General features: G+C 50.0%; 1 protein-coding gene across 1 annotated transcript in view; it reads right to left on the bottom strand.

The window, feature by feature from the left end:
- Positions 1-27116, bottom strand: part of PLEKHA6 (pleckstrin homology domain containing A6) — a 933224-nt gene that overhangs the window by 150772 nt on the left and 755336 nt on the right. The window contains exon 13 of the mRNA XM_085646599.1: positions 939-1019. Coding sequence (XP_085502725.1) covers positions 939-1019 — 81 coding nt within the window. The remainder of the gene's footprint in view (positions 1-938; positions 1020-27116) is intronic.

Here is a 27116-nt window from a genome sequence, read left to right as displayed (position 1 = left end):
GTTACAAAATAATAAGAGAGCTGATAGACATATTAATAAAACTATTGGGGTTAATGAAACAGACAGATTCAACACAGGAAACCTTTTTTTTTTTTTAACAATTCATGGTTTTGATTAAATACTAAATATGCATTAGCATAAGCTAAGGAGTTTCATTGTATTTTTAAATTTCTAATTTCCAAAATGCATTAAGCCATAAGACTATAAACTACAAGATATGTTTGGGTCAAGCCTAACCAGCATCTGAGGATGACATGTGGGTATGAACACTATTTCTACTCTACACATATGCTATGGCAATGACAGCAGCTGGATGGTTTATCTGTTAACTGTGGAACTTCCAGACAGGCCAAAAACTTTGCAAGAATGAAAATTGTAGGGCAGGATGAGTTTGATGTAAAGCAGAGCCAGGAATGAGACAATCTGCCACATCCTACTGATCCTTTAGAGAAGCTTGGATGTCAGGGAGTCCCCCCAATGGGCAAATCAGCATCTAAGCACATGAATCACGGAGAAAAATATCTCCTCTCTCAAAGAGGAACATAAACATTGGCCACAAATACATGGAATGTGCCATGTTTGGGTATTACTTTTAATGACTCTGACCTAATGGAAAATAGTTTCAGGTCTTAGGAAAGAGCCATTGAGTTTTTTTATTCATAGAGTGTTACATAGAAATGGCATGTTTTGCACGGATTACACAAATTTATGTAGAATGTTGTCAATGAATTCGTCAACTGATGAACGTACAATGAGATGCTGATGAACTTATGGCTCAAAAGAGATGATTAGCAAATAGACTTTTGTCCCATATGGCATGTGCTGGATGAAGGCACAGTTGGAGTAGGTAGAGGGAGAAGGGATGTTAATGGTTTTTGAAATGCATAACTAACTAGGACGGGATATAGCATGGCCAAGACCTGCTGGCCACCACTTACTTGCATGAAGAGCTGAGCCCTAGGGGATGAGTTTTCCACCATTCTGTTGACCATACTGATCACGGTTTCACTCTCATTCATCTGTGACAAACAAAGGAAGAAATTCATCAGCCAGTGAAGAGAGAGATTGCAAGTGTGTGTACCAGGCTGTACCAAAGGGACAGGGATCTACAGCTGATAACAAGAGGACATGTCGGACCATACCAGAAAACAGGCTCCATATTGATGCAACCTGACTGATACCAGGAAAAGAAAGCACTGATACATTTCCAGAGCTGATCTACACAAATCCCTGGTCCTGAATCCTGCAGGAAAGAACATCTTAAAGAAAGCAATCTCAAGGAGTGTCCAGTCACAGTTTTGTATGCATATGCCATTCATGAAATTCAAGGTACTTTTTAAACAACATGCCACTTTACAACAATCACAGTCGAAATGTATAATGAATGAAGGTAAATCAAGAGATATTAATGGGCACCAACTCTGAAGAGCCCAGCCAACAAGACATCAAGGCATAAAAAAATCTCCCGATTTCTCCACATACCAGTCTTCCTCAGATTGATTACATTAACGGGTGTAGAAAAACATTATCACCCAGAAATCTCTATGAAACAAGTACACTTATGTCTTGACAAGGGTTAATAAATCAAAGGTAGGATTGGCTGGTGAGCTGCCCAAAAGAAGAAACATTATCAATGAGAGACTGGTGTGCAAGCGCTAGACAAGGACCCCTGATTGACAATGAAAACCATTTTCCTATGCATCTTCTCAAAGATTACTATCTATATGTACTGCAGAACATCAGGCCTCAGAAAGGTTTAAAACATGCTCAGTGATGCACCACGGCTTGTTATCTTCACTCCTCCAATCAGGCTTTCCTTTTTTGACTTTCTGGTGGTGCTGCTCTATTCTTCCAATTTCTTCCTTCAATCAAACTGATCCACAGTCTATCCCCATCCCCTCCCCTACCCCGGTGTCTCTTGTGTCATCAAACCGACCATCCTATTTTGAACAGCTTTTGATGGGGTGTCCCAATTTTATATTAAAAAATCTTCCATTATGAGTGTACGACTCTGCCACATTAAAGGAAAAGTAATTTGTCTGTAACCATAGTCCAAGGAAGCCAGCAGTGAACAAATTAGAATTACATTTTCTTAAGATTTCAAAATGCAGGCTGCGATATCTATTTTCGGTTGAGATAGAACCTACACCTGAAGCAGTAATGGTGCAGAGAATCCAAATCTGGAGGTGAATTACCGCTCACAATTGTTTTGAAGTTTGTATAGTTTTAGCTTCATATGCTGTTAGTATTCCTGCTATTCTGTGGTTTTGTGGTTGTGGATGACTATCATGGACATGTCTGCTACTCCCTATAAGGAAACAGCTTTTTGCAGGTTTAGCCCCACTTTTGCCCACATTTTGCCCACTAGGTACTGGTGAAATGGATCTGAAAAGCCCTGAGCCCTGCCGAATAGGACTCTGTGCATGTGCGCTGAACCTTAAAATGGTGCATGTTAAATTGGCGTGTTCCTAATTGGCATAGCTCACCTTAATTGTAAATTCCTAGGATATGGTGCCAGGGGTACCTGGGGCCTGTAAGTTGAGGTGTCTCTCATGGACTGCAGCACTAGTTGTGCCACCACGAGTACGACAGGGTAAAATATGGCTCCCAGTCTACCACTGCAGACTGGAAGGGCAGTTCAAAACCGCTAACACAACTGTGCCATTTAAGGTAATGGCAACGCCCAGACCTCTCATTTTAATATATGCAAGTCACCTCTAAGGAAATTGGCCTATGAAGCCCTAGGACATGGTGCTGTATGTTAAAAGGTGGAACATATACATGTTCCGGCAGTAAAACCCCTAAGTTGTCGTTTTTACTGTGGCAAGGCTAGTAGCCCCATTGCCAAGTCCAGATCGACAGGCTAAGATCTCAGCCTGCAAACTTCTGAAAGAGAATACAAAAGTTGGTACTGTAAGGTATTAAAAGAATCAGTACATTAACTCCAGTTTCACAGTGAAATCAAATGTAATGTCACTGGTGGGCAAAGTGCTTCTTTGGGCAACTCAAGTGGAAACTTCTAAAGTCTGGATATCCCATCTACTGTTGTACACTGGGCCTGTCCTGCAGACAGCTTTCTGCCTTCCTGGGCAGATGTGCTAATGACTCCCATGACAGGAGAAAATAGGGGCCTGCCTGGGACAGAGGTGTTACCTCCCTCCTGCAAGAAGCGCAGTTGGCCAAAAAGGCGAACTTCAAAGAAGAATCCGCCTTTGAAGGGAAATAGGGAAACACTTGGGAGAGGGGCTTAGCTCTATTGTTAAAGTAGACAGGCTGGGACTAGGGACAGAGAAGGTGGAAGTCAGTTTTCAAACTGGTTTTGTAGGAGCATGTACCCCCTTGGTACCAACACCTCTGGGTTTGGCTATGAAGCTCTGGGCACCAAGAGAGGGGTTCTGCCATGTTGGTAGTGGGCAGAATGGTGCATCCTGAGATATTCCGATGCCACACTTCACAGTAAGTGGTCATCAGTAGGGAGAGAACCTGACAGCCCATTGGCTACTCACTGCATCCTACCCAGAGGGCATTTTCTGGGCCTATAAGAGCACCTCTGGCACCTATAACTTAGATCTTACCTACTCGAACAAAGACAACAGAAGGACTGCCCTGCTGCTCTGTGGAACCGGCAAAGAGAGGCAGCACCATGGAGGACTGCACCTGCTAAACCCAGTGTCTAACAAAGGAGAGGGACTGTGTCTGTGTGTCTTGCTTGTGAAGAAGTCGCCCCTGGAGCCCAGCCAAAGCAAGAGACTCCAAGGGTCAGTTGGCAGATGAACTATGCGAGCACAGCTGAAGAAACTTGCTTAGGCAAGTTGATGGTCCAAATCTTCAAGACACCGCCTCTCTTCACCGTGCAGCACCAGAGACCAAGATCCGATGCTCAAAGATGACCCCTAGTTACCTGAACAGGGAGAGTTGTTGGAGTGAAGCTTGGTCGCCCAGAAGGCGAGTTATCATCTAGGGAATCAATCAGTTAATTTGTAAAGCGCACTACTTACCCGCAAGGGTTTCAAGGCGCTGAGGGGAGGGGGGCGGGGGGGGGGCGGCTGGAGTGGGTGCTACTGCTCGAAAAGCCAGGTCTTGAGTCGTCTCCTGAAGCGCAGCAGGTCTTCGGTTTGTCGTAGGTTGAGGGGGAGGGTGATCCAGGTCTTGGCGGCGTGGTGGGAGAAGGACCTGCCTCCGGATGTGGTTCTACGGATGCGCGGGACCGTGGCCAGGGCGTGGTCGGCGGAGTTTCCTGTTGGGTACGTAGAAGGAGAGTCGACTGTTGAGATAGGCTGGGCCGGTTTTGTGGAGTGCCTTGTGTGCGTGGATCAGGAGCTTGAAGACGATTCTTCTGTCGACAGGGAGCCAGAGCAGGTTCCTCAGGTGGGGGGTGATGTGGTCGCTGCGTGGGACGTCGAGGATCAGGCGTGCATATGCGTTCTGGATTCTTTGCAGTCTGTTGATGAGCTTGGTCGGGGCTCCGGCGTAGAGGGCGTTTCCGTAGTCGAGTCTGCTGCTGACTAGGGCCTGGATGACTAGCTTCCTCATGTCTGTCGGGATCCATCTGTAAATCTTGCGGAGCATGCGGAGGGTGTTGAAGCAGGTAGAGGAGACTGCGTTGACTTGTTTGGTCATGGTGAGTTTCGAGTCGAGGATGACTCCCAGGTTGCGTGCGTGATTGGTAGGAGCCGGGGGTGTCCCCAGTGATGCGGGCCACCAGGAGTCATCCCATGCTGAGGGGTTGGGCCCGAGGATGAGGATCTCCCTCTTGTCTGTGTTCAGCTTAAGTCGGCTTTCCTCCATCCAGTCGGCGACAGCCTTCATTCCCTGGTAGAGGTTGGATTTGGCAGTGAGGGGGTCCTTGGTGAGGGAGAGATCAGCTGCGTGTCGTCGGCGTAGGAGATTATGTTGAGGTCGTGCTGTTGGGTGATGCGTGAGAGTGGTGCCATGTAGACGTTGAACAGCGTCGGGCTGAAGGAGGATCCCTGTGGGACGCAGCAGATGATCTCGGAGGCTTCGGACCGGAACAGAGGGAGGCGGAATCTCTGGGATCTGCCGGAGAGGAAGGAGGTGGTCAAGTCCAGGGCCTTGTCTCGGATTCCTGCGTCGTTGAAGCGCGTGCGTAGTGTGCGGTGGCAGACAGTGTCAAAGGCGGCGGAGAGGTCCAGGAGGATGAGGGCCGCCGTCTCGCTGTTGTCAGATTTATTTTTACAGGTCAAGGGAGTAGGGATGGGTTGCTGCTTTGCGCCGGAAATAGCAAATCTGGTGATGGATCATTTCGAAATAACACACATCTTCCATGAAGCGACCCCATTCAGGGGCCATATCCTTGAGTGGGTGCGCTTCATTGATGATGTGTTCATGATATGGGAAGGCACACTGGAAAAATTGGATGATTTCCATATATGTCTTAATACCCGGACCATGGATCTTAAATTTACTAAAACAGCCAGCAATACACGGATTAATTTTCTTGATGTTTGGATTGTTGACAGGGACGGCAGATTGGAGGTAGATTTGTATACCAAACCTACCGACCGTAATACCCTCCTGGAATATTCATCAGGGCTTCCACGCAACCTCAGAGACAACTTACCCTTTGGGCAGTTTCTGCGAGTACGACGTAATTGTACTGATAAAAATGATTACTTTAAAAATTCTAAGATCTTGCAAGAGAAACTGATTACCAGAGGGTATCCTAAACGTTTAGTCAGAGGGGCACTCAAGAGAGCTTGGTACACCCCACGGAAAGACTTACTCACCCCTAAAAGTAAACAGGAAAACGAACAATTGGTCTGTGTACTCCCTTTCAATCCCAAAGCGCACAAAGTAAAACAGGTTATCCTCAGGAACTTAAGATTAATTGATCATCTGAACATCCCGAAGCCTTTATTCGCGTTCCGACGAGGAAAAAATCTGAGGAATTACCTAGTAAAAACGATCCGTCAGAAACCTACCCCAACAGATGTGAGAGGTCTCTTGTGGTTACCAGCAGTGACAGGACACTATAGGTGTAATAGCTGTGCTGCATGCCAATAAACAGAAGATTCCAAATTCGTGATGATTCACAAGAGACAACACCAACAGCAGTGTTTCTCAAATTGCAATACAAGAAATGTAATTTACTGTGTGACCTGTCCATGCGAGAAAACCTATATTGGACAAACGAAGCAAGCCGCTAAAATGCAGGTATTACAGCATAAACCCCGTATACGATGCAAGACTGTAGGGGCTCCTATGGTCCAGCACTATATGGAAATGGGACACGGTGAGAATTAATTGACATGGTCTATCCTGGCTGTAGTGAAGACACCCAATAGAGCAGTCCTTCAAAGGAGCCTTAATACTCTTGAAGCACGTCTGATAGAAAGATACCAGACATCCAATATAGGATTGAATGACCGAGATGAGGTGTGGGCGCTGATTCATCATTGATGTCAGTATGTGGAGATCTAATGCTTATTCCCTATAATGGGTTGTCAGGTTCTGTGAATTTACATAGGTCCACGTGTTTATAGGGTTTTACGTTATAAGCGTAGACTCACCATTTTGTATATAGGTTCTGTCACTATATATATGATACTGTGTACATATATGTATATATTATACGTTTTTATTTGTGTTGTGGTTAGAATGACATCTCCCACCTTGAGTGGTGGAGTTCATCGAATGAATATAGGTTGACTGTCCAATATGACACCACTGTTTGTAGATGCACTGTGTGATAAGGAGGTTTTTGAGTATAGATGTGTAGGAGAGTAGGGTCTGCTTTCTATGTTCACCCCCACTTTTTGCTTTTGCTTTACTGGTTTTCGACTTAGATGTGGCTGTGGGCCTGCTAATCAGACCCACAGCCCTGCTGTTCTCTCTCTAAATTATACTATGTACTTTAGGTGCATAACCCATTTGGATAGGATCACCTTATTGGCCCCTGTACAGTGTACCCTAGGTACCCAGGGCATAGGTGTACCCTAGGCCTACCAGGGGCTGCAGCATGTATTATGCCACCCCTGGCCTGGCCTTCCATTTTGACACAACTGGTTGATCACTCAGCTGGGGCAAGGTCGTGTAATCACCCCTTGCTTAGGTGTAGTATTCCTATACCTAACTTACATATAGACACATGTGTACCTATCAGTCACTCCTATGGCAGGCCTTGACAATCCTGGAGGCAGAGTGCTTGGTAACATGTGAGATGGTGCTCTAGCATGAGCTGAGCCTGTCTGCAGCTTTCGGAACCTTGTCCTTATAGCTGTTCTATGATATAGCCTACCATATACTCTTAAAGTGCCTTATAATCTTAGACGGTTATGGTAACTATGGTTTGGCTTTATCGAAACATGTCGTGTAAGGTGTCTAACACTGTGGAATAATACCCCCATGCCATTTCTGGACATGAGAATATTATTCCCCCCTTCTAGAGGGAAAGACATGTTAAAATCATACTTCAACTGTTAGCCTCTGACCAAAGCCTCAGCATCACAAAATGGATGCTGCTGCCACGACACAAGTCTGACCTCCTGCAGCTGGGAGTGATCCCAGCCAGGGAGGCCTGGACAATAGGTTTCCTGCTTGGGGAGGTGCTAGCACCTCCCCAGACAGCCTTTAGTGTATTGGGGCAGGGTGGGCTGAAAGGAATGAGACATGCCTGGGGCACACAAGGTGTTCCTTGCATAGTCCAGTTCAAACCGGCGCTGGGGCACTCCAGCCCCAGCTCTGGCGCGAAACTGGAAAAAGGGAAGTGGGTGTAACCACCCCCTCCCAGGTCCCACCCATAAGGCGTGACCTAGCAGGTATCCCAGCCCCCCAGATTAGTATAAGAGTGGGAGTTGGGCCTCAAGACTTTAGATTATCCTGAACCTGCAAAACTGAACAGAAACTCTGGACCTTCGACATTCGACTAAAGAAGAAGACTGAAGAATCTCCCTTGTAGCCAAGGAGTGGCTACCCTGTGCAAACAGGCACCATCAAGAGACTACCCTTTGCTTTGCCCACGTTCTACGAGGAACCGACTGCAGAGCCTGACGAGAGCCTTGACTTCCAGACTTCTCCGACCCTGATCCACATCTACAGCAGAGCTGAGATCCGTGGAGGCGACGAGCGACGTGGGACCGGCTACCTGGAAAAAGTGGCTAGTAACTTAAAGCGCAGCTTCTGAGGTACCCTCGAAGTTGTGCACCGGGGATTGAGAAGCCCCAACCCCAAGCACCATCTGCACCGAAGATCAGCCCCCCACACTCCACGAGTCCTGCGTGGGGCCCTTCAGCATTTTCCTGCTTGCCGCGTCTGTCCGGTTGCTTGCCCGCTGGCTAGTGGCCTTTGTGACGACGCACCCTGAAATCTTCTGCGCTGGTTTGGCTCCTCCAGACTGGCTCCCGCTTCTCTGCAAAGAAGAAGCACCCCAGACCTTCCTGGTCTGCACCAGAAGCAAGTCCTTCGTTCTTCGTGGGTTCCGCTTGCCAAGGCTTGGTGAGTCCTAGTCCAACTTCGACGCCGCCGACAGCAAGAGCCTTCGTGGGACAGCTCGCCTCCTGGTCCTGGTCGTCCTCGACGCTTCCTGGTCCTCCTGGCTGCAGCGACAAGCTTCACCTTCACCTGCAATCTTCACGACATCGCCTGGTTCCTTCCTGGTTCCACGTGGTCACTGGCTAGTGACCTTGACTCTGTCCCTTCTGCTTGCAGGTTTCTTCTCTTCTTGATCCCAGCCTTGGGATCCACCGGACACTCTTCACTGACTGCCTGTCAGCATCTTTCTTCAGGCATCCATAGGAGTCGACGACGAAAACGACGCATCTTCACCCCTATGCACCCGCAGCCTGTGGGCTAGGTAACTTGGGTACTCCGGTGCTCATCAGGATAGTGACTATCCTAGTGTCTAGTTTTCAAGTCTCAACTTCCTAGCTACTCCAGAAGTGTCCTAAATCTACCGTTTTCTAAACTGTACTATTGCTATTGACTTTTACGCATTACGCGTGAGTGTTACCACTCTGCACACGAATCCCGTGGGCCTCCCACTTCCTAACTAACGCTAGTGTAGTGTAGCCCCAGCGATTCCCTAGGCCTAGGCCTATTCTGTTTCCGTGACAGTGGTTCTTATACCACTTACTTAGTATATGGTTTGCGTGGCCCCTAGGGCCTAACTGTATTACTTACCTGTGTGACTTAATGTATGCTTAAATAAGACTGTGTTGTACTTACCTCTAATCTCATAAAGAGTGCTGAGGGTTTGACTAGAATAAATACACTTTATTTTATATATATATCTGTTGTGGTGTCCTTTCATTTGGTATTCAAGGGATTATATATGGTATCACAGCTGGCTTCACATGCCATTCAGAGTTTAGCCTAAGACTGCTCTTGTCCATGCTACCACTAGGATAGCTGGTCTATAAGGTTGACTTTACAACCAATCACCATAAGGGTATTTGGACTGATATAAGGTGTACACTAGAACTAGTGACATCATACATCAGGCCAACTTCTCACATTGGTGAGCAGCGGTTGGGATCTGAGCTTGCTGTTGTAATACCATTGTAATCTTGAGATACTAAATTGAAAGATCACACAGATATTGTCTAGGTACATATAACATAGATTATAATACTTAAGTCCTACTGGACTTTGTAGTTGTAGGTTGAAGGGAGTAACACACCCTGACTACAACTACTAGAGAGGTTTAGTAGATACAACTAGTGTAGGTAGGTGCACACACCACACCCTCACTAGATCATGTCTCTGAGAGGAGATCAAGTAGATGCTCCCTCAGGAGGATCAGGTCTGCAAAAGACCCCCTCTAGATATGATACCTTAACATTCCAGGAGATGAGACACTTGTGTACCTCCAGAGGAATAAAACAGGGTGCAAACCCTACCCTCCTTCAGTTAAGACAACTCCTAGAGGAGTATGACATTATTAGGGCATCTCAGGCAGGTACCCTAGGTACAGAGGAGGGTCTACCCACCACAGAGGAGTCAGAGGAGACTTCAGATGAAGAGGTAGACAGCCAGGGCCAAGTAGGAAGACTTAGCCAGGCTAACCTAAGCTTACATGGGAGTTTGCATGGGGTCCCCCCTTACAGACCCCCAAGTAGGCTTACACAGAGAAGCAGGAGGGACAGATCCCCTTCAAGGGAATCCATCCACTCCCATGTCTCTAACATCTCTAATGCTTCCTCTCACAGGGGAATGACTTCCCCTGAGAGAAAGGAGCATGAAGCCAGAATGAGGGAGGCTAATCTGAGGATTCAGAGGGAAGAACTTGCCCTTGCCAAAGAGAAGCTTGCTCTGGCTATAGAACAAAAGTTGAGTGGGTCAGAACCCACTGGTGGCAGCAATATCCCTAAGGATAGAGACAGGCACTATGATAATAGAAACCTGAGCAAGATTGTCCCTCCCTACAAGTGTGGGGATGACATCCACAAATGGATAACTGCTTTGGAGAGAGCTTGCAAAGTACAGCAGGTACCCCAAAGTCAGTGGGCAGCTATCTTGTGGCTCTCCTTCTCTGAGAAAGGCAGAGACAAGCTCCTCACAGTTAGTGATGAGGATGCAGATAATTACACTGTCCTGAAGAGTGCTCTGATTGATGGGTTTGGCCTAACCACTGAACAATACAGGTTGTTGTTCAGGGATACCCAGAAGACACAGACTCAGGACTGGACTGACTTTGTAGATTGTGCCACTAAGGCTCTGGAAGGCTGGCTAATGGGAAGTAAGGTTAAGGACTATACAGGATTGTATAATTTGATCATGAGAGAGCAAATACTTAGCACCTGTCAAAACCAGCTATTGCATCAACACCTGATTGATTCTGATCTGACTTCTCCCCAAGAATTGGGAAAGAAGGCAGATAGATGGGTCAGGACTAGAGTTAAGCAGAAAAACCAGAACCAGGGCGGTGATCAGAAAAAGGCAGACCAGAAGGGTAATGAGCAGAAACAAAAAGACCAGAAGTCTTCACCAGGCCCCCAAAAGGCTCAGGGGGAGGGTGGTCCCAAAAAGGATAAAAAGAAAGATGGCCAAAAGAAACCATGGTGCAACTATTGTAAGTCCAACTCACATTGGTTTAGTGAGTGCACCAAAAAGGATAAGCCCCCAGCCACCATTGCCCCTAAGGCAACTGTACCCCCTAGTTCAGCTGTAAGTGGTGGTTCCCAGCAAAAGGGTGTAGTAGGGTTAACCCTGGGAACTGAGGAGGATTCTGGCCTAGTCAGAGTACCTACTCAGGCTGTTCTGATCTGTGATGGGGACTTAGCTTTGTCCTCTACTGTAGGCCTCAGTAACCTGGGCAAGTACAGACAGACACCTTTTATCAACCAAAGAATGGCTCAGGCCTACAGGGACACTGGAGCTAGTGTCACAATGGTGACACCTGCTTTTGTGGACCCTGGACAGATCATACTAGGTGAGAATTACCTAGTGACCAACGCTAGCAATGCCACTACCTCCCATAGTGTGGCTATTGTTAACTTCTCCTGGGGAGGGGTAACTGGCCTCAAGAAAGTTGTTGTTAGTTCAGACCTTCCTGTAGAGTGTTTACTGGGCAATGATCTTGAAACTTCAGTTTGGTCTGAAGTGGAGTATAGGACCCATGCAGAAATGCTGGGGATAGATGCACATGTCCTTGCTGTGACCAGGTCACAGGCCAAAAAGTGCACCACTGAACAAGTGCTGGATCCTGAAACTATGGACCAGTCACAACCCAAGAGAAAGAGCAGTAGGGTTAAGGCTGTGCCTTCCCCCCTGCCTCAGGTGGTGGATCAGCCCTCCCAGGAGGATGATTCTGAGAGCCCTGAAGGAACTGTCCTAGAAGAACTTGAACCTGATCAGGTTGAGTTTCTTGGGACAGGGGGACCTTCAAGGGCAGATCTGAGGCAGGCTCAATTAGACTGCCCCTCTCTTGAACCCCTCAGACAGCTGGCTGCTGCTGAGGCTGCAGGGAATGCTCAAGGTACCCATAGAGTGTATTGGGATGAAGGGCTACTGTATTCAGAGGCTAGAGACCCCAAGCCTGGTGCATCCAGGAGGTTGGTCATACCACTGAAGTTCAGAGGCTTCCTTCTAACCTTGGCCCATGATATTCCCCTTGCAGGACATTTAGGCCAGAACAAGACTTGGGACAGGCTTGTCCCTCACTTTCACTGGCCCCATATGTCAGAAGATACTAAGGAGTTTTGTCGCTCCTGTGTCACCTGCCAAGCCAGTGGCAAATCAGGTGGTACCACAAAGGCCCCCCTCATACCACTACCTGTGGTGGGGGTCCCCTTTGAAAGAGTGGGCATAGATATTGTAGGACCAATGGACCCACAAACAGCATCTGGGCACAGATTCATACTGGTGATAGTGGACCATGCCACCAGGTACCCAGAAGCAATTCCCCTGAGGACCACAACAGCTCCTGTTGTGGCAAGGGCCCTGCTTGGAGTATTCTCCAGAGTGGGCTTTCCAAAGGAGGTCATTTCTGACAGAGGTACTAACTTCATGTCAGGATACTTGACTGCAATGTGGAAGGAGTGTGGTGTTAACTATAAGTTCACCACACCCTATCACCCACAGTGCAATGGGCTTGTTGAGAGATTCAACAAGACCCTAAAGGGAATGATAAAAGGATTACCAGACAAGCTTAGGCGAAGATGGGACATCCTTTTACCCTGCCTTCTGTTTGCTTACAGAGAGGTCCCACAAAAGGGGGTTGGCTACAGCCCTTTTGAGCTTTTGTTTGGGCATCCTGTAAGAGGACCCCTGTGTTTGGTGAAGGAAGGATGGGAGAGACCTCTCAGACAACCCAAACTAGACATAGTGGATTATGTACTTGGTCTCCGCTCCAGGATGGCAGAGTATATGAAGAAGGCTTCTAAAGACCTTGAGGCAAGCCAAGAACTCCAAAAAGCTTGGCATGACCAAAAGGCTGTACTGACTGTTTACCAGCCAGGGCAGAAAGTGTGGGTGTTGGAGCCAGTGGCCCCAGCAGCACTCCAAGACAAATGGTCTGGACCCCACACTATTGTTGAGAAAAAGGGAGAAGTCACCTACTTGGTGGACCTTGGGACTCCCAGAAGCCCCCACAGGGTGCTTCATGTCAACAGATTGAAGGCATATGTTGACAGGGCAGACATGGGGCTACTCATGGCTACAGATGAGGGGCAGGAGGAAGAGAGTGACCCTCTCCCAGACCTGTTGACTCAGAACCCTGATGATGGCTCAGTTGATGGTGTGGTCTTTTCTGACAGCCTCACTGTCCATCAGCAACAGGACTGCAGACAAGTTCTGCAATCCTACAGACATATGTTCTCTCTGACCCCAAGTCAGACAAACTGGTGCACCCATGAGGTGGACACTGGTGACAGTCTGCCTGTGAAGAGTAAAATCTACAGGCAACCTGACCATGTCAGGGACTGCATAAAAGTTGAGGTACAAAAGATGTTGGAGCTGGGAGTCATTGAACCTTCAGAGAGCCCTTGGGCTAGTCCTGTAGTTCTTGTGCCAAAACCTCACACCCAAGATGGTAAGAGAGAGATGAGGTTTTGCGTGGATTACAGAGGTCTCAATGCTGTCACTAGGACAGATGCCCACCCAATACCTAGGGCAGATGAGCTCATTGACAGACTGGCAGCTGCTAAGTTTTTTAGCACATTTGACCTAACAGCAGGCTACTGGCAAATCAGACTAGCTGAGAGTGCAAAGGCCAAAACTGCTTTCTCGACTCCAGGAGGACATTATCAATTTGTGGTAATGCCCTTTGGTTTGAAGAATGCACCTGCCACTTTCCAAAGGTTGGTGAATCAAGTCCTTACTGGGTTGGATGATTATTGTGCAGCTTATCTTGATGATATTGCCGTCTTTAGCTCCACCTGGGAGGATCACCTGGTCCACCTGAGGAATGTTTTAGAGGCCTTGCAAAAGGCAGGCCTCACTATCAAGGCCACTAAGTGCCAGATAGGGCAGAGCAAGGTTGTATACCTGGGCCACCTAGTTGGTGGGGGTCAGGTTCAACCACTGGAGAGCAAGATCCAGACCATAAAGGACTGGGCTCCTCCAACTACCCAGACTCAGGTCAGAGCTTTCTTGGGCCTGACTGGGTACTACAGAAAGTTTGTTAAGAACTATGGGTCCATAGTGACACCACTTAATGACTTGACCTCCAAGAAGATGCCAAAGAAAGTTCAGTGGACAGTAAGCTGTCAAAAAGCATTTGATGACCTGAAGCAGGCCATGTGCAGTGCACCTATTCTGAAAAGTCCAGACTACTCCAAAGAGTTCATTGTCCAGACAGATGCTTCTGAGTTAGGTGTGGGAGCTGTTCTTTCACAACTGAATGTAGATGGTCAAGACCAGCCCATTGCTTTTATAAGTAGAAGGCTGACCCCTAGAGAGAAACGTTGGTCAGCTATTGAGAGGGAGGCCTTTGCTGTGGTTTGGGCCCTGAAGAAGCTGAGGCCATACTTGTTTGGCACTCACTTCAAGATTCAGACAGACCATAAGCCCCTCTTGTGGCTAAATCAGATGAAGGGTGAAAATCCCAAACTTCTTAGGTGGTCCATTTCCCTACAGGGGATGGACTTCACAGTGGAACATAGACCTGGGACTGACCATGCCAATGCAGATGGACTCTCCAGATATTTCCACTTAGAACATGAAGACTCAACTGGTCAAGGTTAGTTTAATGTCCCTAAGTTTTGGGGGGGGGGTTGTGTAGGAGAGTAGGGTCTGCTTTCTATGTTCACCCCCACTTTTTGCTTTTGCTTTACTGGTTTTCGACTTAGATGTGGCTGTGGGCCTGCTAATCTGACCCACAGCCCTGCTGTTCTCTCTCTAAATTATACTATGTACTTTAGGTGCATAACCCATTTGGATAGGATCACCTTATTGGCCCCTGTACAGTGTACCCTAGGTACCCAGGGCATAGGTGTACCCTAGGCCTACCAGGGGCTGCAGCATGTATTATGCCACCCCTGGCCTGGCCTTCCATTTTGACACAACTGGTTGATCACTCAGCTGGGGCAAGGTCGTGTAATCACCCCTTGCTTAGGTGTAGTATTCCTATACCTAACTTACATATAGACACATGTGTACCTATCAGTCACTCCTATGGCAGGCCTTGACAATCCTGGAGGCAGAGTGCTTGGTAACATGTGAGATGGTGCTCTAGCATGAGCTGAGCCTGTCTGCAGCTTTCGGAACCTTGTCCTTATAGCTGTTCTATGATGTAGCCTACCATATACTCTTAAAGTGCCTTATAATCTTAGACGGTTATGGTAACTATGGTTTGGCTTTATCGAAACATGTCGTGTAAGGTGTCTAACACTGTGGAATAATACCCCCATACCATTTCTGGGCATGAGGATATTATTCCCCCCTTCTAGAGGGAAAGACATGTTAAAATCATACTTCAACTGTTAGCCTCTGACCAAAGCCTCAGCATCACAAAATGGATGCTGCTGCCACGACACAAGTCTGACCTCCTGCAGCTGGGAGTGATCCCAGCCAGGGAGGCCTGGACAATAGGTTTCCTGCTTGGGGAGGTGCTAGCACCTCCCCAGACAGCCTTTAGTGTATTGGGGCAGGGTGGGCTGAAAGGAATGAGACATGCCTGGGGCACACAAGGTGTTCCTTGCATAGTCCAGTTCAAACCGGCGCTGGGGCACTCCAGCCCCAGCTCTGGCGCGAAACTGGAAAAAGGGAAGTGGGTGTAACCACCCCCTCCCAGGTCCCACCCATAAGGCGTGACCTAGCAGGTATCCCAGCCCCCCAGATTAGTATAAGAGTGGGAGTTGGGCCTCAAGACTTTAGATTATCCTGAACCTGCAAAACTGAACAGAAACTCTGGACCTTCGACATTCGACGAAAGAAGAAGACTGAAGAATCTCCCTTGTAGCCAAGGAGTGGCTACCCTGTGCAAACAGGCACCATCAAGAGACTACCCTTTGCTTTGCCCACGTTCTACGAGGAACCGACTGCAGAGCCTGACCAGAGCCTTGACTTCCAGACTTCTCCGACCCTGATCCACATCGACAGCAAAGCTGAGATCCGTGGAGGCGACGAGCGACGTGGGACCGGCTACCTGGAAAAAGTGGCTAGTAACTTAAAGCGCAGCTTCTGAGGTACCCTCGAAGTTGTGCACCGGGGATTGAGAAGCCCCAACCCCAAGCACCATCTGCACCGAAGATCAGCCCCCCACACTCCACGAGTCCTGCGTGGGGCCCTTCAGCATTTTCCTGCTTGCCATGTCTGTCCGGTTGCTTGCCCGCTGGCTAGTGGCCTTTGTGACGACGCACCCTGAAATCTTCTGCGCTGGTTTGGCTCCTCCAGACTGGCTCCCGCTTCTCTGCAAAGAAGAAGCACCCCAGACCTTCCTGGTCTGCACCAGAAGCAAGTCCTTCGTTCTTCGTGGGTTCCGCTTGCCAAGGCTTGGTGAGTCCTAGTCCAACTTCGACGCCGCCGACAGCAAGAGCCTTCGTGGGACAGCTCGCCTCCTGGTCCTGGTCGTCCTCGACGCTTCCTGGTCCTCCTGGCTGCAGCGACAAGCTTCACCTTCACCTGCAATCTTCACGACATCGCCTGGTTCCTTCCTGGTTCCACGTGGTCACTGGCTAGTGACCTTGACTCTGTCCCTTCTGCTTGCAGGTTTCTTCTCTTCTTGATCCCAGCCTTGGGATCCACCGGACACTCTTCACTGACTGCCTGTCAGCATCTTTCTTCAGTCATCCATAGGAGTCGACGACGAAAACGACGCATCTTCACCCCTATGCACCCGCAGCCTGTGGGCTAGGTAACTTGGGTACTCCGGTGCTCATCAGGATAGTGACTATCCTAGTGTCTAGTTTTCAAGTCTCAACTTCCTAGCTACTCCGGAAGTGTCCTAAATCTACCGTTTTCTAAACTGTACTATTGCTATTGACTTTTACGCATTACGCGTGAGTGTTTCCACTCTGCACACGAATCCCGTGGGCCTCCCACTTCCTAACTAACGCTAGTGTAGTGTAGCCCCAGCGATTCCCTAGGCCTAGGCCTATTCTGTTTCCGTGACAGTGGTTCTTATACCACTTACTTAGTATATGGTTTGCGTGGCCCCTAGGGCCTAACTGTATTACTTACCTGTGTGACTTAATGTATGCTTAAATAAGACTGTGTTGTACTTACCTCTAATCTCATAAAGAGTGCTGAGGGTTTGACTAGAATAAATACACTTTATTTTATATATATATCTGTTGTGGTGTCCTTTCATTTGGTATTCAAGGGATTATATATGGTATCACAGCCGGCTTCACATGCCATTCAGAGTTTAGCCTAAGACTGCTCTTGTCCATGCTACCACTAGGATAGCTGGTCTATAAGGTTGACTTTACAACCAATCACCATAAGGGTATTTGGACTGATATAAGGTGTACACTGGAACTAGTGACATCATACATCAGGCCAACTTCTCACAGATGGGGTCTCAGATAGCGTGCAGTTGTTGAGCTGATTAGTTCTACCACCGCTGTGTGGGGCACGAAAAAAGTTCCTCTCCCCTTTCTTCCCCCCCCCCCCATCCCTTTGTTTTTTTTTTTCCCCTTACCCCCCTCCTCACCCAGTTTAGTTATTGGTTTAATGCACAAATCGTAAGTAGTGGAGTGGTTGGATATAATAAGAGGCGATTGGGCCGGTAGGCACCAGTTTTAACACACATGCAACCTTGTTGGTGCTTGATACTGTGCGTGCAGTCCCATTTCTATGTTCCTCCTTTAGATGGGCGTGACGCTGTATGTAAGGGAGATCACTTCCGCGTTTCGATACACGGCAGTGTTTGCACGCTGTGGGATTGAGTCGGGCGTTGCGAGTGAAGGAGTTGAATAAAATCACTGAGGAAAGGAGTGTTGATTTATCCGGAAAGGTGATTACCCTTAAGTTATACTGTATATGTGCGAAGTGAACACGAGCTTATGCTGGTTCACGCCGTTCGAGTATATTTACAGGTTTGTCTGATTGTTGCAGGGTTGATCAGGTGATTACCAATTGGGAGAAAAGCCTGGATTGATTGCAGAGAGTGGTACAGAGGGCGTACTTTATACGCTGCCGGGAAGGTGAGCGACCCTCGTTATGCGGCTATAAGAGACAAGTTAGAGCCTGATTAGGATGAGTCGTCTTAAAAATACCTCCCATTCATGGTGTTGTACATTTGGTTATATTCTTGTAGGTTGGGCCTCCTGATTGTAATACACACGTTCCATGTGTGGGAGCGCGTTTGTGCTTTTGTGCACAGAGATGTAAGTAGTACTTGCCATAGATTGGGTGTCCTCACGTTGTTGGACGGTAGTGATTGGCGCTTTCTCTATCTACTATTTTTATTAAGAAGTGGGAGAGCAGGTATATGGTGGGGACCCGCATGTCTCTCAATAGTCGAGGGCCGCTTTTTGACACAAGGAATTACCGATAGTGGTCACTTGTTTAATAATCTCTTGACACATGGTGATAGGATGTATAGTTGGGAAGGTCTTTGGTGGCACTGTAGTGTACATGTATTGGGCAGTCGATCAATTTCACCGATGTACTCTTCACTGCCTTGTGGATGAGAATAATGGTGCGTTATTGTATTTATTTGTAGTTATGTAGAACCCCTGTCCTGAAGAGGCTAACGAAGATAGGCTGAAACGTGTTCACGTCGACAGATACTGCTAAGGAGGAGCCACAGGATTTTTAGTGATTATGGAACTTTTCACGTGTCACACTATTAGCTAGGCTTATTTGGAGCCTCACAGTGTTTTCACGTTTTGACTACCTCTAAGTGGATCCCCTATAAATTCTTCTTGGGGGACACTATAATGAACTTTACTTCCTTTGGGTTATTGATTTTGCGAGATATATATGTGATGTTGTCTATGTGATATAATTTGCAAATGTGATATATGGAGTAGTTTCTTTTCTGTAACTCCAGTTCTGTAGTAGGGGTATCTCTGGGATAGTCATTATCTAGTAAATAGTCCCGCTCATGTGCGGGGACCCCGCAGCAATAAAAAATAATCTCTTAAGGTGTCAAATCATGCAGACCTGCATCCACCTTTAAGAGAGAATTTAATTTAAAGACAGATAATGCAGCCTATACCCACAGGCTACACTGTCCAGTACTTCAACTAGAATTCCACCAACATCCACAAACAGCACTGCCTGTCCAGCTTTTCTCCACAAGGGAAAAAACACCCTGCCTCTCCCAGCAAAAGCCTCTGGAATGATAGAGAGGAAGGAATGGACAGACAAGCCCCATAGGCTGCCATTATGTGGCTCAGAACAGGATACTGTGCCTTTAAGAAAACTTTCCAGAACTTTCCCAGTATCCCAGAATGCACAGCAGGTCCCTTTTACTTTCAGTTCTTTTTGAAGGCGTAGCACGCCAGACCTGTAGCATTCCTTACATGAATAATCATCTCTCCACCGGGGAGGAGGGCGGGCGCTTATGACTATCACAGAGATACCCCTACTACAGAACTGGAGTTACAGAAAAGAAACTACTCCTTCTGTAGTAGGGGATCTCTGTGTATAGTCATAAGCTAGTGAATAGAATGGCAAGCCCATCCCCACACAACAACGGCGGTGGAGAACACACAAGACAATACCACTACTGTGCGAACAAATTCCGCAGCGAAGCCTGCCCAACCTGAGCATCTGCCCTGGCATCCGTGTCCAGACAGTAATGCGCAGCAAAGGTATGGACCAACTTACAAGTGGCCGCTTTGTAGATTTCCGCAATCGGAACATTACGCAGCAAAGCCGTCGTGGCAGCTTTGCCCCTGGTGGAATGAGCCTTAGGTTTACCCCCTAAGGTCTTATTAGCCTTTTGATAACACAATTGTATGCAGGACACAATCCACCGAGAAATGGACTGCTTAGAGGTCGCGAGACCGTTCCTGACTGATCCATAATTAACAAACAATTGGTCTGACCTACGAATATCCTTGGTCTTATCCAGATAAAATTTCAACACCCTCCGAACATCCAGGGAATGGAGAGACCTTTCCGCTGGCGAAGAGGGATTCTGAAAGAACGTAGGTAAAGTTATAGTCTGGTTGACATGAAAATCAGAGATAACCTTAGGAAGAAATTTAGGGTGAGTACGCATCACAACCTTAGCAGCATGAAATGCAGTATAAGGTTCTTGACAACATAATGCCTGAAGTTCACTCACCCTGCGGGCCGATGTAATGGCCACTAGGAACGCCACCTTCCAGGATAGGTGCTGCAATGAAGCCTTGTGAATGGGTTCAAAAGGCTCCTTCATCAGTCTGGACAGCACCACATTCAAGTCCCAGGAAGGCGAGGGAAGTCTGACAGGAGGAAACACTTTCTTCAAGCCTTCCAAAAAATCCTTGACCACAGGGATCTGAAAGAAGTAAGTCTGTGAAGGGCATTTCCTGTAAGCAGTCAAAGCAGCCAGATGAACCTTAATGGAATGGAAATTAAGGCCAGACTGCGCCAAATGCAAAAGGTACGGAAGGATGACATCTTCCTTACATGTCATAGGATCAAAGTTCTTGGACTTACACCAGATTCAGAACCTCTTCCACTTATAGGAATAGGACGTCCTAGTGGAAGGCCGTTCAGACTCCTTCAGTATGTCCATACAATCTTCTGGTAGATTCAGATGGCCATATTGCACTATTTCAGGAGCCATGCCGCCAAACTCAAAGACGAGAGGTTGGGCTGCACCATCCGCCCCCGAACTTCGTGAGAAGGTCCGGCCTGCACGGCAACCATATGTGAGGAAGGAGAGACCGGTGAAGTAGGTCCGTGAACCACCACTGTCTGGGCCATTCCGGGGCGATCAGGATCATCCGCGCCCTGGACTGGGACAGCTTGATGAGCACTGCCGGAATCAGGGGAATGGGTGGAAAAGCGTACAGAAAGCTGTTCGACCAATCGATCCATAACGCATTCCACAGCGTCCCCCGCTGGTGGTACCTGGATGCGAAGTCTCGGCATTTGCTGTTTTCGGCGGTGGCGAACAGATCTACGTCTGGAGTCCCCCACCTTGCGAAGACTTCTCCTAGTACTTCGTCGTTTATGACCCATTCGTGGTTTTCCTGAATCAGCCTGCTCAGTGCCTCCGCCTGAGCATTCTGTACCCCTGGCAGATGCGTGCCCGTAATAGTCAGTCCTCGGGCCAGAAGCCAGTGCCAGATCGCCTGCGCCTCCTGCGACAGAGTGCGCGATCTCGCCCCCCCCTGCTTGTTGAGGTAATACATAGTGGTTGTATTGTCCGTCTGTATCAGCAGCGAGTTGGTCTGGAAGGACGGAAGGAAGGCCTTCAGTGCCAGGAAGACAGCTCTGAGTTCCAGGAAATTGATGTGGTACGTCGATTCCAACGGGGACCACTTTCCTTGAATCTGCAAGTCCCCGGAATGCGCTCCCCAGCCTTGGAGAGACGCATCCGTCACGACACTCTTCGTGGGAATGTCCTTGTGGAAGGGAACCCCCCTGAGGAGGTTTTACGCCGAACACCACCACTTCAGAGACTGAAGAGCATGTAAAGACAGCCGTATCTCGTCGTCCCAAGAACCTGTCTTCTGATCCCACTGATCCTCCAAGCACTCCTGCAGTGGTCTCATGTGCAGCCGTGCGTGAGGCGTGAGGAAGATACAGGAGGCCATCGATCCCAGCAGCGAAGACACCTTCCTCACTGTCGTCGATGGAGTAGTCCTGAGGTCCTGAGCCTTCCGAAGGAGTGATAACCGTCTCTCCTCCGAAGGAGACACGCTTGCTGACCGCGTATCGATGGAGGCTCCCAGGTACTGTATGCACTGGACCGGAGTCGGGACCGATTTGGACATGTTGACGTGTAACCCCAGCTTGTGCAAGAGAGCGCACGTCCACCGGAAGTGTTCTTGCGCTTCCGAGAAGGATGTGGCCTTGATCAGCCAATCGTCCAGATACGGGTAGACAAACACCTTGTTCCTCCGCAGATGTGCCGCCACCACCGCCATGCACTTCGAGAAGGTCCTGGGCGCAGGCTTTAGCCCGAATGGCAGTACTGTGTATTGATAGTGATTGGCGCCGACTTGGAATCGCAGGAACTTCCTGTGCTTCCGTGCGATGGGCACATGGAAGTACGCATCCTGTAGATCTATGGCACAGAGCCAGCCTCCCCGTTGCAGCGGAGGGTAAATCTGATGCAACGATAGCATGCGAAACTTCTCTCTGCGAATCCATTTGTTTGCCTGTCGCAAATCCAGAATGGGCCTGAACTCGTTCTTGTCCTTCTTGCGAACGAGGAAGAACCGAGGGTACAGACCTCTTCCCCTTTGAGACAGAGGTACCTCTTCTACCGCCTTTTTTCTCAACAAGATGTCTGCCTCCGCCTGGAGCTCTCGCAGCTGAAACTGAGAGCTTACCGGCGGAATCGCTGGAGGCGGGCTGATAAACCGAAGACTGTATCCATTGCAAACAATATTCAGCACCCACTTTTCCTGAGTAATTTTTCTCCACTCTGCCGGAAAAAATTGAATGCTTCCCCCCACTGGAGTGGGTAATGGTTGCGGGGGAAGTAGTCGCTCAGGGCCGAGACCCGGCCGGGCCCTTGGTAGTGGTAGCAGCCTGCTGGCCTCCTCTACCCCTCTGGCGTTTCTGGAAGGGCTTCCGGAACTGCTGGTGTTGGTGCTGCTGCTGTCCCGAACCCTGCCCACGCCCTCTGCCCGTAGACCCGAACCACCTCTGGAACGGGCGCTTCTTCTTCTCGGCCTTCTCCAACCCGACAGTCGTCAGGGTCTCCGCCTCCGCCTTCATGCGGGCCATCTCATCATCCGCATGTTTTCCAAACAGGGTTTCCCCCCGAGAAGGGCAGATTGGCTACTCTGTGCTGAGACTCTGGCTTGAGCGACGTCAGGCGCAACCAAGAGTGACGCCTTTGATGGACACCATGACAGTAAGAGTGCGCCGCCAACAAGGAGACATCCGCTGCCGCACTGATGACCTGGTTCGAAACCAGCATGCCCTCTCGCACCGTTTCCAGGAAGTCCTCCTTCCTGTCCCGGGGCAGCAGGTCCGCATACTGTTGGAGGGACTCCCACAGGGCCCGGTCGTAACGTCCCAACAGCGCCCCCACACTTGCTGCCTTCATGGTGGTAGACGCGGTCCCACACACCTTTCTGCCCGCCGAGTCCAGCCAGCGGCTTTCCTTGTCAGGCGGGACCGTCGAAGGTGCAGTCGCATGCTGCTTCCTTGCCGCCGTCACGATGACAGAGTCCGGCTTCGGGTCCGTCCGTAAAAAAGCAGGGTCCGAGTCCGGGGCCCAATACTTTTTCATGAGCCGTGAGGGAGCGGATTTCGTCACCGCAGGGGTGAGGAACAACTCCAACGCGAGTTCCACCAGTCCCGGCACTAGAGGTAGCAGGGGGCGAGACAGGTGTTTTTTGTGTAGAGTCTCGAATATCACGGACGTCGTGGGTGTCGGTACCGTCACCGTGATGCCCAACTTGGCTGCCCCCCGCAGCAGCACCTCCTGGAAGGAGACCAGATCATCCACCGGAGACACCCTAGTCCCCGGTGAGTCCGACAGCGTCGGTGAGAAATCCCTGGCCGAGGACCTTGTGCACGACCTGGACCTGTGCCTCCTATGGCGTCGTCCCGATGTCGACGACGACGACCGTCCACGACTCCGTGACCTTCTCCTCCTGAAGGAGCGGGAGCGCGACCTCCTCAGCTTTGGCCTGTCCGCCGGTCTAGCCGGGCCCGGCGACCGTGGGTGTCGTGGCCTTGGCGTCCCCTGCGGTGGAGTCGGATACCTGGGCAGGGAGACCGACCGTGGCGGAACCGCAGGTGGCCCCAACGGCGTGCGAGGTGGTATAGGCGGCGGTGGAGGCGGTGACACCGGCGGCAGTGGTGGAGGCGGTGGTGGTGTTGGCGGTGGTGATGGAGGAGGAGGAGTCGGTGGCGGAGGCGGTGTTGGCAGAGGCGGAGGTGTATACACCACGGAGTACACCGATCCCGGCGACTCCGTTCCTCTCTTACTCCTGGCGTCAGGGCTCCCCCTGCGCCGTCTCGACGTCGACCTCCTCGACGGCGACCTCCTCGACGGCGATCTCCTCGACGGCGATCTCCTCGACGGCGATCTCCTCGACGGCGATCTCCTCGACGGCGATCTCCGCGACGGCGATCTCCGCGACGGCGATCTCCGCGACGGCGATCTTCGCGACGGCGATCTCCTCGACGTCGACCGCCGCCTCGACGCCGGGTGTCGGCTGGCTCGCGACGTCGAGGAGCCCCTCGACGGCGACCTTCTTCTTTTCGCCGACGGCGATCGGCGACCTCCCCTCGACGGCGAGTCCGACGCCGGGTCCGATCCTGACGCCGATGGCTTGATGGCGACGTCGACGGCGTCGTCGCAGACGATGCCGTCGACGGCGGTCTGTTCAGCTCCTTGGACGTTGATCGTCGACGCCGCTTCTCCCCAGAGCCCTGGGGAGATGGCGAACAGACTGTAGTCATCCCCCTCGGCGCCGCCGTCGACGCCCTCGACGGGGAGTGGGGACGCTTGCTGGTCTTCCTGCCCCTGGGGAGCCCCCCAGAGGCCTCAGCATGGGCAGAATCAGCCCCTCCAGACCCACCTCGTGCCTTCAGTCTTCTGTCCTCCAGGACCTGGAGCCTGATTTTCATCCTCTCTTTCAGGGTCCTGGCTGAAAAAGAGCGGCAAATCTCACACTCCTCTGGCACGTGGGACTGGGGAAGGCAGACGATGCACACCCTGTGTGGGTCTGACTTAGCTTTTTTCCTTTCACAATCAGGACACTTGTCAAACAAGCCAGGCATGCTGACAACACCAGAAGGAAAGGACTTTACTAACTACTATTACTTGAAAAGTAACCAATAAACCCTTGAAAAGGGAGAACTCAATGCTCCAGGGTCCTGCTAGCAGGAGCCGGAAAAAAGAACTGAAAGTAAAAGGGACCTGCTGTGCATTCTGGGATACTGGGAAAGTTCTGGAAAGTTTTCTTAAAGGCACAGTATCCTGTTCTGAGCCACATAATGGCAGCCTATGGGGCTTGTCTGTCCATTCCTTCCTCTCTATCATTCCAGAGGCTTTTGCTGGGAGAGGCAGGGTGTTTTTTCCCTTGTGGAGAAAAGCTGGACAGGCAGTGCTGTTTGTGGATGTTGGTGGAATTCTAGTTGAAGTACTGGACAGTGTAGCCTGTGGGTATAGGCTGCATTATCTGTCTTTAAATTAAATTCTCTCTTAAAGGTGGATGCAGGTCTGCATGATTTGACACCTTAAGAGATTATTTTTTATTGCTCCGGGGTCCCCGCACATGGGCGGGACTATTCACTAGATTATGACTATAAACAGAGATCCCCTACTACAGAAGTTATGTATTTGCTCTTTGAATAGGCGCGTGCCCATGTGTGTTAAAAAATTGAATAGGATTTGTTCAGTGCAATATGAATTATTCTGGAGAGGGTAATTAAATGTGCTCGTTCCATATAATTGTTTAGTAGTGAGTCCTTGAAACCTTTTTTCTTCTATATATGTATCCTTACCCAGGTATTCAAGGGTTATTTGGGTATACCCCTGTTGTTGTTTCTAGTCTCGCAGGATCCTGATGTCGTCTGTGGCGGCGATGAAGGCGGTCTCGGTGCTGTGGTTGCTGCGGAATCCTGATTGGGAGGGGTCCAGGATGCTGTTATCTTCGAGGTGATGGGTGAGCTGGATGTTAACTATCTTCTCGATGACCTTTGCCGGGAACGGAAGCAGGGAGATGGGCTGGAAGTTTTTGAGGTGGCTCGGATCCGCCTTGGGTTTCTTTCAGTAGGGCGTTGATCTTGGCATGCTTCCAGCTCTCAGGGAAGGTAGTGGTCTCGAGGGAGAGGTTGATGACGTTGCGCAGGTGGGGTGCGATGGAGCTGCCGGCTTTGTTGAAGATGTGGTGTGGAAGAGGGTAAGACGGTGAGCCAGAGTGGATTGTGCTCATGGTCTTGATTGTGTCCTTGATGCTCATGTTGGCCCAGGTTGTCAGGGAGTCGTGGTCTATGGGCTGCGGTGGGTCCGGCGTGTCGAGGCCTGTAGGGGTCGTCCGGGGGTTGAAGCTGTCATGGATGTCGGTGATTTTGCGGTGAAAGAAGGCGGCGAGGGAGTCGCACAGGGCTTGCGATGGTGGCATGTCGTTGGCGCTGGAGCGGAGGTTGGAGAGTTCCTTCACGATGTTGAAGAGCTCCTTGCTGTTGTGTGCGTTGTTGTAGAGGCTGTCTTTGAAGGAGGTCCTTTTGGTGGTCCTGATAAGGTGGTGGTAGTTGCGGATGGCGTCTTTGTGGGCAGCACGGCTGTCCAGCGTCTTCTCGCTGTGCCATTTGTTCTCCAATTTCCGGCAGGTGCGCTTTGATGCTAGGAGTTCTGGGGTGAACCAGCTGGCTCTCTTGCTGGTGTCTCTTGTTGGTTGGCTTTTTCTGCGGGGCTAAGGTGTTGGCGCAGTCGTCCATCCAGCGTCTGAGGATGCGTGCACCATCATCAGGGTTGGTGGGGTTGGTCGGTGGGTTGAGTGCGAGGTTTGTCTGTAGTTGTTCTTCACTGACTTTGCCCCAGCAGCGGCGGGGGATCTGTAGGGTGCGGTGGTGTGTGAGGAGTTTTCGGAAGGTGAAGTGGATGCAGTGGTGGTCTGTCCAGGTGAGTTCGGAGGCGTGGCTGAAGGCGACGTGGGGGCTTGAGGAGAAGATGGCATCGAGCGTGTGACCGGCGATGTGGGTCGGCGTCGTGACGAGCTGTTTTAGTCCGAGGTTGTCGATCAGGGTGGAGGAGTTGCTGTCGTCGTTGTTCTCCAGATGATAGTTCAGGTCTCCGAGGAGGATGCAGTCGGCGGAGATCAGCGCGTGCGTGCTGATTAAGTCGGCGATGGAGTCGCAGAATTGTGGTCGGGGTCCGGGCGGTCTGTAGACGAGAGTGCCTCTTAGGGTGGTCTTGGGGTCCGTGTGGATCTGGAAGTGCATGTGTTCGGCGGTGCTGAGAGTGTCGTTGGTGTTTGTTGAGACCATGATGGTGTTCTTGTGGACGATGGCAGTTCCTCCTCCGGCTCCGTTGGTGCAGTCTCTCGGGTGATCTTGTATCCGTCGGGGATGGCTATGGCGATGTCTGGAGAGGAGGCTTCGTTCATCCAGGTCTCGGTCAGGAAGGCGACGTC

Source organism: Triturus cristatus, chromosome 1_1, assembly GCF_964204655.1.
Source record: "Triturus cristatus chromosome 1_1, aTriCri1.1, whole genome shotgun sequence".
NCBI lineage: Eukaryota > Metazoa > Chordata > Amphibia > Caudata > Salamandridae > Triturus > Triturus cristatus.
This window is presented reverse-complemented; position numbering and strand designations above follow the sequence as displayed.